The 14,478-nt window shown below is 50.6% G+C and overlaps 3 protein-coding genes across 3 annotated transcripts; 1 reads left to right on the top strand and 2 right to left on the bottom strand.

Annotated features, from left to right (window-relative positions):
* Nucleotides 1–2,017: 2,017 nt before the first annotated feature.
* On the bottom strand, nt 2,018–4,938 carry DEGS (sphingolipid delta-4 desaturase). The gene is made up of 7 exons (XM_005855570.1): nt 4,759–4,938; nt 3,972–4,169; nt 3,538–3,620; nt 3,079–3,285; nt 2,744–2,896; nt 2,425–2,545; nt 2,018–2,234 (listed from the first exon to the last, which is right to left on the bottom strand). Exons 1-7 carry the CDS (start codon nt 4,914–4,916, stop codon nt 2,174–2,176), a joined length of 981 nt encoding a protein of 326 aa, XP_005855632.1. The 5' UTR covers nt 4,917–4,938; the 3' UTR covers nt 2,018–2,173.
* A 573-nt stretch (nt 4,939–5,511) lies between these two features.
* NGA_0674700 (dynamin family protein) lies at nt 5,512–10,323 on the top strand (the record flags this gene model as incomplete). The annotated part of the gene is made up of 13 exons (XM_005855578.1): nt 5,512–6,006; nt 6,136–6,232; nt 6,618–7,177; nt 7,228–7,350; nt 7,563–7,689; nt 7,855–7,911; nt 8,056–8,129; nt 8,351–8,524; nt 8,676–8,783; nt 8,950–9,051; nt 9,379–9,438; nt 9,530–9,644; nt 9,879–10,323. 13 exons carry the CDS (start codon nt 5,512–5,514, stop codon nt 10,172–10,174), a joined length of 2,388 nt encoding a protein of 795 aa, XP_005855640.1. The 3' UTR covers nt 10,175–10,323.
* A 25-nt stretch (nt 10,324–10,348) lies between these two features.
* Nucleotides 10,349–13,211, bottom strand: NGA_0673800 (uncharacterized protein). Its single transcript, XM_005855569.1, has 2 exons — nt 13,103–13,211; nt 10,349–12,754 (listed from the first exon to the last, which is right to left on the bottom strand). The coding sequence occupies exons 1-2, from the start codon at nt 13,162–13,164 to the stop codon at nt 11,008–11,010; spliced, it is 1,809 nt and encodes a 602-aa protein (XP_005855631.1). The 5' UTR covers nt 13,165–13,211; the 3' UTR covers nt 10,349–11,007.
* Between the last annotated feature and the right edge of the window lie 1,267 nt (nt 13,212–14,478).

Below are 14,478 nucleotides of genomic sequence, written 5' to 3'. Positions count from 1 at the left end.
CTTGGGGTTCTTCCAACACTTTAACTCCTTTTCTGCACATCAAAATCGAAAAAAGACAAAAAGGTAACACATTTACAATCACCAAAAGGAGAAAATTGAGGGTCAGTATTTGCCGCTGGTATTCTTCATTCGCCTCACCCCAGGGATAAGCCTTTTGTATGCCGGGATTATTGGTAAGGCAACCGATGTCAGAACGGAGTATCCAAGAAACAAGCAATACATCCGAGAAGGAAACGTAAACCGAAAAAAAGCTTTTCAGTACATTTAGTTGATAGTTTGGGAAGACATTTATGAAATATAGTGTTTTGAGAATAAGATTGAAGGTAAATCGAAGAAAAATACGCTGTTCGTTGAAATTCTCCGTGTTTATGACCTTGAAGCGTCTTGCAAGCCGCAAGGCGCAGATCAATGAAATAGCACTAGTCAGATGCAGCAATACCATAAGGCGAGCCGGGAATGATCCACAGCCCAGAGCACGTGCCGCTTTTTGGCTGTTTCGAAATAACAAGGGGTTCATGGTCGGATATTGTCTCACCGAATCAACGAAAACATCCCAGGAAAAGGCGATCATGTTTCGGCAACAAAAGAGCAGTAGTAGCACTCGGAATGTTATGATGAGAAATGATGACAGATTTTGCGGCTCCATTTCGATGCTTAACAGGAACGGTGCAAATTGAGTATAAAGGTGATTTAGCTGAGAGGTCAATAACAACATAAAAGCAGGAAAGGCCGACCATCCCGCAATCAAGGCAGGCATGATGCCAAGCTGCCTTAGAGGCTCAATAGCAGCGGAGGATTCCGGCCCAGACATCAATGCAACCGCGTCTGGAAAGTGCAATGTGTGGTGACTGCTCCGGAGATACGAGCTCTTCTATCAGCCCTCTGCAACAGAAAGAAGGAAGGATGATTGAACAAAAAAGCTCCATCTGCATTTCTACGTGCATGTAGCGCAAAATTTCTGACTTTTTTCGAAGATAAGTGTTGGGCCTGAAGAAACCGTGCTTGTTTAATGGTCAAGGCCTGGTGAGGTGTTTGCATCGGAATGTTCTGCCGACTCCGGTACGGAACACGGCAAGTACGCGAGTCAGGGACGACCGGAAAAGCTGAATCCCAATCGCTGAACCCTCGCCCGGAATTCCGAAGTAAGACCGAGTAACGGCCAGTGAGAGGAATCGCCAAGATACTTTGCTTTCCATCAAAAAGGTGCTTACCAATATTGTACCAAACAATGTTTCAGACAATCAAAAAGATTATTTCCTGAAGCAGAAGCTCTCAAAAGCGACTCTGTCCTGAATTTAGTTATCTGCACATCATCTCTGATCTCGTGCGAACGACCTGCGAATTCGGTCAAGTATAAAAAACTAAATTTCCTGATGCATAGATTCGACTCGGTAGGGGAATGAGGAACCGAAAATTGTCCGAACAAGAGTTAGAAAGTGAGTGATAGGCTTGAGCCCTGATTTTGTTGTGGAAAATGGAAATGATTCCATACCGTAGGTGAGGATTGGAGGAAGGAGAGACGAGTGCAAAAAGAAAATCTACAAAAGACATAGGATAGATACCTACAAGGAACGACTTGAGCATCAAATGGTGCCTTATTCTATCTTTATACATAATTTTTTTCCCATTGCCTGCCATACCACGACCATTATCAAATTCACAGCGAATTCCTCTTTTCTTTCAACCCCCATTTTGATGTCTCTACCCATTATTCTACTTCATCAGTCTGGTGCTAGATTTTGTTAACACTCTCAGAGACCGTCAGCCTTCGGCGAACGAAGTGGTGGATATAGATGTCCACATGTTCATCGTGTGAAATAGAAGGTGGTACTTATTAGGAAAACGTCTCATGCGACGAAGAAGCCTTCGGCGTGACTCGCGACTTAACAGATGGGATGATGAAAATACATCAGAAGAGGGACACAATCTAGTGAGGGCTTGTTAGCCACAGAAAGCGACCAGAGAAACAGGAGAGCAGACTTTAGGTGTTGGTAACCCAAACAATTCATTCGCACAGCCTTTCTCTATATGGTTCATGTTGCTTTATAACCGGCATATAAGTGCCACTTTTCCAATACCGAAAGGCAATATAGAAGTAGGTCGGATCTAGTGTGCGTGTCATTTCTCCTTGCATTGTATCTACCCTTTAATTCAAAATTTGCGTTGCACCAGCTTAATCCCGAGCTGCCAATGCCATTCTGTCAGCCTCTGAAAGATTGTTCCGTTTCACACGGCTGTGACGTGTGGAAAAAAGAGTGACATTTCTCAGTTCCCGTCACTTTGTTGCCGTCTCAGCAGTCACTATACTTGATTATGATTCATATGGACATCGAACGTCCGAACCAGCAGTGCCTCCACAGGCATGCTCCATCCCCCCCAAAGTCCTGCCGTCCCTCCTCCCTTCCTCCCGCCCCTCGGACTCACTTGAAAGGGGTCACAGCGGGGTCTGTGACAAAATCCCATATGACCTTGCTCCATGAGTAGTAGTGCGGTAGCGGCATGTAGAACTCAGGAGCCAGACGACGGACTTGGTGGAGACGGGTGCCTGTGCAATTTCGGAGGAAATGAGGGACGGATCAGTGGAGGGAGGGGGGAGAAGGGGAAGGACCGATGCCTTGGCTGGCTACTAGAAACAAGAGGGACATAGGATCGTGAGTGAGATAGGTAAGACAGAAAGAGAGAAAGAAGGCAGGGAGGGAAGATAAAACAAGGGAAACACAAGGGAAATGCCTCAGGGGCGTACCGGGGATATTGGGGAAATCGTGGTGTTCGTTGTGATAGCCCACGTTCAAGGAGAGCCAGTTCAAAGGGCCATAGTACGAGTACGTCTCCTGCCCGGCTTGGTAAACGAAGTGTTCGGCGATGAAATGCCCCGCCATGGGGTGCACCCCCATGCCTGAAGCGGGTGCGAAAAAGATGGGGCATGACATGCGGGTCAAGCGCGGAGAAAAGCGACAGCCATGTCGGTGTCGTCGGGAACCGGGAACAGTGAACGCAAGTCAGGACGGGAACATGAGGGAGGAAGGAAAACTAAATCAGTTTGAAACGGGACGAGGAAAGGATCGAAATGATTGTTACCTAGAAGAGTGCCGACAACAAGATAGAAAAGTGACTTCCAGCCCAGGATATAAAAAATCAGGGCATCGAAGGTCAGCTGCGCAAGCACGTTCACCAATTCCCAGTTGCTGGGCTTCTTTGGGCGGACGAAGAGGGGACGGAGTGAGTAGAAGGCAGGCATGAGGAAAACAAAGAGGAGCTTGAGAGGTCCTCCGCGGAAGAGTTTGCCTGGAGGACGGGAGGGAGGGAGGGACAAAGGGAGGGAGGGAGGGAGGGACAAAGGGGGGGGAGGGAGGTTCATGCAAGGAACCCAAGCTTCCTTCAGCACTATCCCCTGATCCTCCCATCTCCTCTTTCATGCCTTTCGAGAATCCCCTTACAAAACATTTCGTCTTGGCAACAGATTTGAAGCCGCTTCTTCACCACCCCTCCTTCTCTCCTCCATCCCTCCCTCTCTCCCTCATTTCCTTCCTATCTCACCTTCAACATCCGTGGGGAGATCCACGTCCACTGTCTCATCGCCTTGATACTTGTGATGCTCCATGTGGTAGCGCTTAAAGGAGCTGCGGACGAGTGAAAGAGGAAAGAACGGAGTGAAAAAATGAGGGCATGACCCCCAGAAACAGACTTGTCACTGCCCGGTCACGCAACCGAGGCGTTTCCAGACGATAGCGTCTTCCTTCGCGTCCTTCCCCTCTCCCTCCCCTTTCACTTTTTTCATCTCTTCGCCGTCGACACGCAGCGCCCACTCAGTCTGGAGAGAAAACGATCGCCACTGCCCCAACGTTTCTTGTCCCCGGCACGCCAGAATACGCAACAGACCCTCCCTTCTGTCTCTTCCCTTTCCCTCTTCCACTTGTCACCCCGATGTAGGCGCCTGCACCCCTCCCTCCGGCCCGCCCTCCCACACCCACATGGCTGCCGGTATCCCCAAAGGCAGGTTGACAATGATGGAGAAGACCCGATTGGCAAAAAGACGCTTGAATGCCAAATTATGCGCGACCTCGTGCATGATCAAGGTCAAGAAATGGTTGCAGGAGCCCGAGAGGGTGTAGGTGAGAAAAAGGAGGAGGGGAAAGGGGGCGGTGGCGAAGGACCACGGCGGCCATGACCTGCAGCCCCGGGGGAACGGTTACCGGGGATGAAGAGGTGATTCGAGGGAGCGTGGGATAGAGAAAAACGCAAGCCACCTCGTTCATTGCATCTGGATATGCCCCCCGTCCCTCCTCCTTAGCCCTCTCTGCTCGTCCGTCGCGCAAGCCATTGTCCGCACTTCCGCACTTTTCCTCTCTTCGGGCGTCACGCGGATGCCCCTCCCCAACCCTTTCAGGCCTTCCTTGACTGCCCGACATTTTTCCCCTGCTCCACACTAGAGGCTCCATACCGTACCCGCCCGCCGCATTACCTGCGTGGAAATGATCGCGGCCGCCTTGTACTTTGTCCACGGACAATGCCCGAAGAGCTTCCGGATCTCAGGATGGGCTTTCAAGATGGCCTCACGCCTGGACAAGAAAACCAACGCGCGGAAATGAGGGGGGGACGTGAGATGGATGCTATGGTCATGGGCTAGGATAGTACGAAATATCCTAAACCCGGGTTGCATTCATCGAGGTGCCCGCCCCGGGTGATGTCTATCGGGGGCCGCCACTGCTTGCTTACTCGTCAATCGTGTTCCTACTAACAGCAGTCCTACCCTCTTACCGTGACTTATGGGGCTCGTCAGTGTACGAACGGAAAAAATCCCATACTCCTTCGTCCTTGTCTGGCTGCTCGGTTTCCGCATACAAGCCCGCAGCTGCTGCCACCAAGGGATTCTCTACCAGGCCAGTGCCCTTCCCATCTTGAGGTCCCGGACACATTATGCCTGGAAAAAGAACCTGTGCCGTAGTCACATGTGAGAAAGGGAACCTAAGCCGTGGATGGTGACGTGGGTTGGGTGCATGTGACCAGTGCGAAGGTAACAGGAACGCCTGCGTGCGTGGCGGTAGTATGGGTAGGGGGGGTCGGAGGAGCGAAAGTGATCTCCACGGGCCGCCCAGGCCGTCACAAAGGCACAGGGAACCGATGTCCATTATCCATTCACATCATGTGTTGCATGTGCTTGCCGCCAGTCACTCGCACGACGCATCCTGTCCTGGACATGGTGGGGATAGGCATGGCTGGGTTTGGGCGGGCGGGGGGCGTTGGAAATGTTCTGAGACGTTGGATGAATTTGACTGCAAGGAACAATTTGGGCGGAGGCACATAACTTGTCTGTCTTTCATGGTTTTTTTTCCAGAGTTCATCCATTTCCATCTTGATAGAACGCTGCAGTCGTCCTCATTCGGTATTTTCGTTTGATTGACACGCACAGCATTGTACGTTTCGTTTCCGCCCTGGGAGTGAAGGAGTGACCGCGGTCCCAAGTGATAGACGTCCTTCCCGCGTATCGTATCGCGGGACTTCTGCGCCAGGATGCTCCTTGGCCTGAGGAAGACTGCTCTAAACAGTCGTGATAGCATACCTCGACGTAGCTGGAGAAAGTACGGTTCCTATGCTTGTCGTCACCTCTTTTGCGGGACTACCTTGCAAGCGGTGCGGTGGAGAGAAGCAAGCAGTACCCTCGGTCACGCCCATCATAACATAGCGTCCCACCGGCGCACACACCATTTCCCAAGCTATGATGACGGCTTTTCATGTCCTGTTTCTGTCCGATTTTGTCCGTTCTCGTCGTCATCTCGCCCCCCGCCCCCCCCTCCAACCTCCTCCCCCTCTCGTCGTTCCTCTTCCGTGAAACCCGTGACTCAAAGCACAAAAGCTCCCGTTCGAGACGCCACTCCCATCCTTACTGATGCCCAAGCCAGCATCGTGAAAGAAGAACAAGCGCTTTTGGAGCGCCTGCACCGAGTGTTGACGTCCATGGAGGCAGGGCAGGAGGATTTGGACATTTTGAAGGATGCGATCTGTCAGGTCGGTTTGGGAGGCAAATTGAGAGGGCTAAAGCACAGAGAGAATGGCATAGATACAGCTGGGTCCAGACCTAACACATGCTTGCCCGTGCATGGACGTGCGTGGACCCTCCTGCCGCCCTTTCTGCAGGTGGAAGACCTCTTCATGGTGTGTGTAGTGGGTGAGTTCAATGCCGGAAAGAGTCGCTTCATCAACGCCCTTCTTGGAGACAAATACTTGAAAGAAGGTGAGAAAACCATGGGCGGGAGCTGGATAATGTGGCATGCACATGCGGGGCGGTATGGGGTATTTTTTAAGTGGCATTATTACGAGAGCAAGAATCGTCAAATCATCCTCTGGGATGTTCGAGACTACGAAGGGCGTTCATTTCAATTAGATAGCAAGGGTCGTAAGGCTTTTTCAGAGAAAATTTGCTGAGGATTTTCTGGGCCTCGATATACGAAGCTGTATCCATGCATCGATTCGTCGGTGGTACTAGCCGCAAGCAATCACCAAGAGGGCCAAAACCCAGTTTTGTGACTACGCCTGGTTCAAAACAACCTCCAAGAACCATTTTCCCGCGTTCACAGCACGAAAATACTGATCGTTGGCTTCTTCTTTCCTCGCACCAGGTGTAACCCCTACTACTGCCAAGATCTGCTTCGTCAAGCATGTGGACCGGGCGGGGGCTCCCACCCGATACGCCGATGCTCAAGGGCAGATGATTGACGAGGTGGAGGAAAAACTTCTGGACGTTCCCTTGTTGCAGAATTTGGCCCTGGTGGATACCCCCGGAACGAACGCGGTGATACAGCGGCATTCTCAGGTCGGGGTGGAGGTGCTTGGGAGAGGGGAGGAGACGTGCGGGCGTCCACACAGGCACGGCACTGGCGTAGTCTGCGACCGGTCCGCCGCCTGTGCTTGGAGTGTGTCCCGCTTTTTGTCGCTAGACGCTGCACTTGAGCATACCCCTCTTTCCGTGTCTCTCTCTCACTCCTTTCTCCTTCGTTCCCTCCCCCAGCTGACCTACCGGATCGTGCCCCGGGCCGACGTCGTCCTCTTCCTCACCTCCATCGCCCGGCCTTTCTCCGAGTCGGAACGGACATTCCTCACGTCCATCGCGCAGTGGCACAAGAAGGTAACGGGGAAGGGCGAGGATGGAACTCCGGCAAGGAGGGAAGAAGGGAGGTGCGTGAGGGTGGGCCTTCGTGTTGATTTGCCTCCACCCGGACACGCCTACAGGTGGTCTTGGTCTTGAACCAATGCGATTTGAGGAGTCGAGAGGACGTGGAGGAGGTGACCGAATATGTCCGTGCCCATGCTCGGGCAGTCCTGGGAACGGAAGCCGACCTGAAGGTAGGCTCTGTGCCTTTTTACATCACACGTGCTGGCCTTCTTCGTTTTTTTCGCACGTCATCGCATTCACCGACGTCCCTGATTTTCCTCTGCTCACAGCGTGCTTTCCTTTGGCTCTGGGATTCTTTGGCTTGGCGGTATCCTTCTATCCCCCGCTCTCCTCCTTTCTTCCCTTCTCATTTCTGTCCCTCGTCCCCCCCTCGTCTCTTTTTCGCCCGTAGGTCTTTCCTATCTCCGCAAAGCTCGCCCTCGAGGCGAAGGTGGTCGCAAAGCCTCATTCTCCGACGGTGGGTCCCGGGGCGTTGGCCTGGCAAGCGAGCAATTTTGCCGCTTTGCAACAATATCTAGGTGAGAAAAAGTATCTCCTCGGTTTGTTGGACTCTCTCTTTACTGTGGAGAGGGACCTTTACCGTCCCTCTGACATATCTATATATGAAGTTTTTCTTCCCCTCACTCCCTCTTTTTTTCCCATACCTCCTTTTCCTCTCACTCTAACTTTCCATACCACGACAGACACGCTTCTGACGGACGAGGCGAAATTACAAAGCAAGCTCCTCAATCCAATAGGCGGTCAGTGACCAGCAAGCAATCTTACCTCTTACTTCCTTTCTCCCTCCCTCTCTTCCCCCTTTTTTCTTTCCAATCGTCCCGCCTCTGTCCCTCCTCTATAATCTCTTTTCAACCCTCACATCCCTACCTTTTTGGCATCCACAGTGGCAGAACGGCTCTTGGATGAAGCACGACATACGCTGGACGAGAGAAGAAAACTTTTATCATCGGACGTCGCGGTGCGTCCCGGCCTCTCTGTCCAACCTTCTCCCTTCCCTCTCTCTCTCCCTCATTTCCTCGTTTCTTGCCTTTATTCCCTCATTCTTCTCTTTCTTGGCGAAGGAAGTTTGCTTCTGTCCATTGCGCGCGCCTGCATTTAAGCATTTTGCCATCAATGAGGCCTCACCCTATCTTTTATCTTCTTTCTCGCTCCGCCCCTCTTTCGCCCCCGTCCCGCCAGACTTTGGCTTTGGTCGACGAGCAAATGACGGCCTTTATGCGTGACATGGAAAGGGACGTTGAGCGGGAGAAGGGAATGATTGACAAATGCCTGCGCGACATGGTGGATAGGGCGGAAGAATTTTTGGCGGCCCACGTGACCCTAACCAATTACCAGGAACTTTGGGACTCGCAGGTGAACCCCCCTCCCTCCTTCCCCGCCTTTTCCCTACCCACCCTTCCACCTGCTTTTTTCCAATTGTTAGTTTTTCACGTTTCCATTACATGCTCAATCGATTCTGTCCATTTCGCAATACCTGTCTCCTCGTTGCCTCTGCCTTTCCCAGGCCTTTGCCAAGCGCTTTCAACAACAGGTGGTAGGAAATTTAGCGACGGTCGTAGACGAGATTGTCCTGGACATGTCAGAATTGGTCGCTCAGCGCGCTAGAACGCAGGTACCTCATTCATACCTCTCTTCCTTTCTTTTACTCCTTACTTTCTGCACCCCCTGTCCCCTTCTTTGGTCAACCTATTGTGGGTGTCTGAAGGTATCCTTGTAGGAAAACACCTTCTGCCTTCACACGGAAACTAACTCGTGTCATATTTCTACGTCTGGAACAGAGTCGTGCCGTGCTGGATTTCTTGGGTCGGCGTCCCGGTGCGCGACATGGCCAAATGGTAGGCAGTGTGACAGAGACGCGCTTTGAAGGCATTCGCGCGGAGGTGAGCTGTTGTTTATCTTTTATCTTCTCAGTGGTTTATGCTTCTCTGCTCTCGTGGATTGCTTGTTATTCAGTTTCCTCAATGACGCGCACGTTGTTTTTTGGGGGGAAAGCGTGATTCCTTAAGACACAAGTCTTGCTGATGTTCCTTAATCCCTGTTCTCCACGCGGTCACTGTGATATGTTTCGCACCCGATTTACGCTCTCATCCACTGCGCCTCCTTGGAGATACGTCGATCATTGTAAACTATTCCTTTATCTGATTTAGTGCTGCGTGTGCGCTTTTCGTACTTTTAGTTACATATAATCCTCTTATGATTTTTCACAGGTGTTGAGCAAACTGACTGCGGACGTGGGTGAAGTCATGAATACCTATGACAAAGACAAGGTACGGGCTCCTTCTTCTTGATATCCTCTCTTTTGTTTTTTCACAGTATCTTTTACCTTCTTTTTCTCTATTCCTCGTGCCGGGGATTCAGGAATTTGTAAAACTTTCCGAAGAGATCAAAACCGGAGTGATGGCAACGGCAGCCGTCGAGGCTGGGGCGGCCACTGTTGGCGCTTTGGTGGCCACCCACGCGCTGGACGTCACAGGTATATTGTTTTCCTCCATGAAAAACTCACTCTTGTTGCTCAAACACTTCCAATTCTTGCCATTCTACCTCTTCCTCGTTGCGCTTTTCATTCCATGTTGTCATTCATGGCATTGCAACCCTACTATGGTGAGCATGTCTGACCACATGCAAATTCCTATTTTTCCTCCGTATTTCTCTCCGTGTTCCAATCACTCTCTCTACCTTGGGCGTCCCCGTTACCCCCCTTGTTCAGGAGGGCTCATCACTGCCTCCAGTCTTGCTTTACTGGGCCTGGTAGTTCTGCCTTACCGTCGGCAGGCACAACGAGCGGAGTTTCGAAGAAGGGTAAAAGCATTGCGCCAACAGATGGATGGCACCTTGGCCGTCCGCTTAGATCGAGAATTAGGGAAAGTGCGCGGACGGATCTTGGACTGCATCGGCCCATATTCCCGCTTTGTGTCCGTGGAGGAGAACAAGATTCAAGAGTTGGGTATGGAGATGGAGGTCATTGACAAGGAAATTAATAAACTTAGGACTCGCTTGGTGTGACCTGAGGTCTTGTCATGCGAATTAGATTGCGCGGAACATGGGCTTTAGGAAAGGGGCCTCGGTGGTTCGGAATATAAACTGGGGCATGGAAACGAACAGGGCGGCCAACTCGCAAATAGCCGAGAAAGTAATCATAGAATCTGTAAAAATGGTGGCGTTGGGTTTCTGAAAAGATAGGGGAAATATGCGGGAGTTCTTTTTCGGTCCTGTTTCTTATCGGACGCTATTGAAATTAGTTTTCTAGGGTTCTCTTGTGGCTTATTTGGGGACGAACCCGCCTCATCCTTCCCGTGCTTAAGACTACTTTTGGAGCGACAGACGAAGTAGCAAACGTATCCCATCCTCTTCAAATACCACCGAGCACCTACTCCAGCCTTAAAAAATAAATACACCTCCACACATGCAGCGTTCACCATTTTCTTCTCCCCCTTGCGCGGACTTGTCCCTCGTTTTCGCCGCCCTTCACTGCTTCTTCCTTAGGTAGGAAAAATTTCAAGCAAAAAAAGTAGCAGACGAGAAAGAGAAAGGGATTGGCGTAGGTAAGCCGGCGAGCCTGAATCCAAACATGGGCTGCTTTGGTATCACACCATCTCAAAGAACTCGATGATTCTCGCTTCCCCTCTCCTTCATCCTTTTTCAATAACGAACACATCTCTCTCTTCGCGTCACGCCTCCTTTCTCTTTCGATCACAGTCCTTTTCGTCGTCTCTCCCACTCCCTCTCACTCGTCCTCTCTCGCCAATCTCCCTTCCTCCCCCCTTGACACGTGCTTCCTCCAAACCCCGCTCCCTCCCCGACTCGTCATAGCGCACAAAGCAAGTCTACGAGGTCGATTAGTTGGAGCCAACACCTCCATTGTGTGTCTTCTGCTTGTTGGTCAACGTCTCGCTCACCGGGATTGCGCCCAGGTAATCCGTGATCTCCTCCAATGTCCCGTCCTGGTCACAAGTGTACCACTGAATGCGAGGGTAGTAGTCCTCCATGACATTTTTAAGATAGTCCGGGTCCACACAAGCATCCAAGGCCGACGCATCCGCACATTGCAAGCGAGCGTATCCGTTCGAGCGGTCGGGCAGACGGGTTCGTTGCGTTTTGGGGATGAGTTGTCGGTCGAGGATGCCCCAGTAGTCCTGGAGCTTTCCGTCGAGGACGGTGGACAAGAACAACTCCTGCGAGGCATTATACAACCCGCAGGTCCGCTCTGGGTCCTCGGCTGCGACGAAGGAGTAGGAGCGGTTCCATGCCTCTCCTTCCGGTTGCTGGGGCTCGTAGAAACGCAAAAAGGCGGCGTCATCCAATGTGTCCATAGTAGGCCCTCCCGAGACCAAGGCAATGGAGGAGAAAGACATGTAACGGACGTCCGCGTCCTTGTAATTCGCAATCTTGGGATCCGTGAAAAGATTTCGGGAAGTAACGGGCAAGGTGCCCGTTACGCGAGCCATCAATCTCTTCTTGGGTTTATCTTTCAGCTCTGGAGAAAGTTGCCAGGCCACTGCCAGCAAATAAGCAGCGTCCAGGTTCGGGTATACCCCTGCGGTCGCCGTGTCTTCCCCGAGGTAAAGCACAAAGTTGTTGTTCTTGTTGTGGCGGACGGGCGGCGCGAAGGGAGGAATCATTCCGTAAAAATGCTTGGAAATCAAGGAAGTTACTTGAGTGGAACGTGTCTGATCGCAAGTAGGGAAGACGCGCCATCGGTCGCGTGACCTGTCATCGGTCCAGGATTTGAACTGGCGCTCTTCCACCATGGGAGGTGTTGCATAGCCAAACAAACGATCGTTGGGCTGGCTGGCGGGTGGATCGGTTTTGGAGCTGACGGGAGGACGGTCCGGGTCAGAGGTGTAGAAACGCATGAGCATGACCGCATTTACACTCCTACATTGCCGATCGGTCATTGATTCCGGACACAGACTGAGCTCATTTTTTAGCCCTTGATCCCCTCGAGGCGTCACATTTATTGTGTATGTCCCGATGGGTCGGTCTGAGTCCTCCGCAAACGGATTGCGTGTATTCTCTGGGTCGTCCACTTCGATTTCGTAATCCTTGATGGTCGAGATGGGGAATCCCACGTCCACATTGTTGGATTGGAGGGAGAAGTAGCGCACACCTTCCTGGGGGAAGCTACCGCGGACACGAAAGATATTCTTCTCGGTAGTTTTCAGCATGACAAGCACCTGGTAAATGGCCTGTAAATCCGGGTAGGCGACATTGTATTGTTTTCCGGTGATGTACGCCTGCCAGGCACAATTCCTTTGTGGGGGGGTTCGGAGGGCTTGATCACTAGCAGAGGATACTTGAGAATTGAAAATTGAAGGGGGTCGCTCACGTCTGACCAGTTTCTTGTTTGATCCGAAATTGAACAAGGCTAGCTTCCTCAGCGAAGTCAAGGAGCCGGCTTTCTTGACTTGCCGATGGACGAAATGATTCTGCGAGAGTGAGCGACGGAGCTCATGAGGCTTGTTTTTGCCAAGAACTAAGGCCTCTGGAAGATCTTCTCCGTTGCGAATCCTTTTCGAAATATCTCGTACCAGAAGATCGCCTTCATCTTGATGCTCGTACGCCTGCTTTTGAAGCTGGGCATGACTGCATAAAGGAAAGGTATTGGGTGATCAGTATCGAACAGAAGAAAGTTTCAAACAATTAACCTTAGAAGCATGGGACTGACACATCCTCTAGGCAAATTCAACAAGGATCTGACATCCCTCTTCGTTGCCTTGTTTACGAATGAAATCCAGCACTCAAAGAAAGAAGAAAGCAAACATTCCCACAAGAATGCCTGAAAAGATTGCATTTACATGTCTTTTATGTTGCATAAGAGTGTGTTGTATGTAAAGTAGACTCACAGCTTAAAGGATACTTAAGGATCGCTGGGAGGATGTCAGAAGTAGCGCGGCCCATATATGCCTTACGCAAAATGCTTCCCATGCTTACCTTAACCCCACTCCACAAAACGCGAGCACCAGCAGCTTCGATAAAAACTGAGTTTTCATCATAGGGTCCTAGTAATGGATACCTTTCTGCCAAAAGTTATCCTGTAATTCGAGCGGCAATATGTTCAATGAGTACTGCAAGGGAGACGAGACATAAAAAAGTGAAATAAGAGGTATAAATGTGTACTGGAAAATCGTAAATGAGTGACTGAAATTGGAAAAGCACTATTACTACTGTAGTAGCATAGGATACAGAATTCTCAATAATGACAGAAGGACGTCAGGAGTAATCTAGACGAATGGATAGACAGGATAAAGAGAGAGGGTCCGTTGGGGTGGCTGCAACGCACATGCGGAGGTCGTTTAAACGGAAAATTCGAAAATTCAAAATTTAGAAACCTTTCGTGTGGACTTTCATACGAGGTGTGGAATTGACCAGTAGGACCTACAAAACACGCCACCTTTTCGAATACACTTTCTATACACATCTTTAAAAGGCCAAATGTATTAAATCAAGCCTGAAAGCTGAGTCCAGGGACCCGGCAAAAATTTGTCGGCTGTAATTGCAAAGAACAAAGGCGGTCAAGAAAATAGCCCTTAACAGCCGAGTAATTCATTTTTGAACGAAAGCAGTCCAGCTTTCCAATAATATAATTTGATGACGAAATCAACAGGCAGTATTCTATGTGGTGCCGCCTTTTTGCACGCGTTGAAATAAAATTTACTTTTTTTCTTTCCAATCCAGTTTGTACTCCGCTGACATGTACACATTTCACACTCTTTTTCTTTCATCTTTTTACTGTAATGTTTTTAGTGCTGGTAGGGATCGGAGAGTCCCAGCACATCCAGATAATGTGTTGAGGCTGCAGTAGACATAGAAGAAGCTGAGACGTTCACTCCCAGACTTGGCGAGTGTCTTGGTAGTGGACTCTTTGACTGATGTGGGTCCTTGTCAACTGCATTTGATTCGACTGGCGACTTAGGTGTGGCCTGTGAGATAGTATCCCCTCGATACTTGGCAGGCGTATTGTATGAAGGTATGAATGTCGCTACTGAGGCCGCTGTTGAAGAATTGTGCTGTTTCGCTCTTCCATACTTGGGACCTTCCATGCCCCCAACGGTTGCATGCATGAGCCCATGACTCCCTCGCCCCAGCTGCAAGTCGTTGATTTCCTTGTTGAGCCAAGTGATGACTTGTTGGTTCGACTCGTTCTCTCGCCGGCTTTCTTCCAAGGCAGTCTTCAAGGCGCCTAATTCTTGGGTCAGACGCCCGTTTTCCTGTACGACTGCACTTAGGCGGTGCACGCCTGCATCTTGGCCCCGACGTCCCTCCACCAACAAAGCTTCTTGCTTCTTGAGCACTTCATTTTTGGTTTT

Source organism: Nannochloropsis gaditana (genome assembly GCF_000240725.1).
Source record: "Nannochloropsis gaditana CCMP526 unplaced genomic scaffold scaffold163, whole genome shotgun sequence".
In the NCBI taxonomy this organism is placed as follows: Eukaryota; class Eustigmatophyceae; order Eustigmatales; family Monodopsidaceae; genus Microchloropsis; species Microchloropsis gaditana.
Note: the sequence above shows the minus strand (reverse complement) of the source record. Positions and strands in the feature narration are given on the sequence as shown.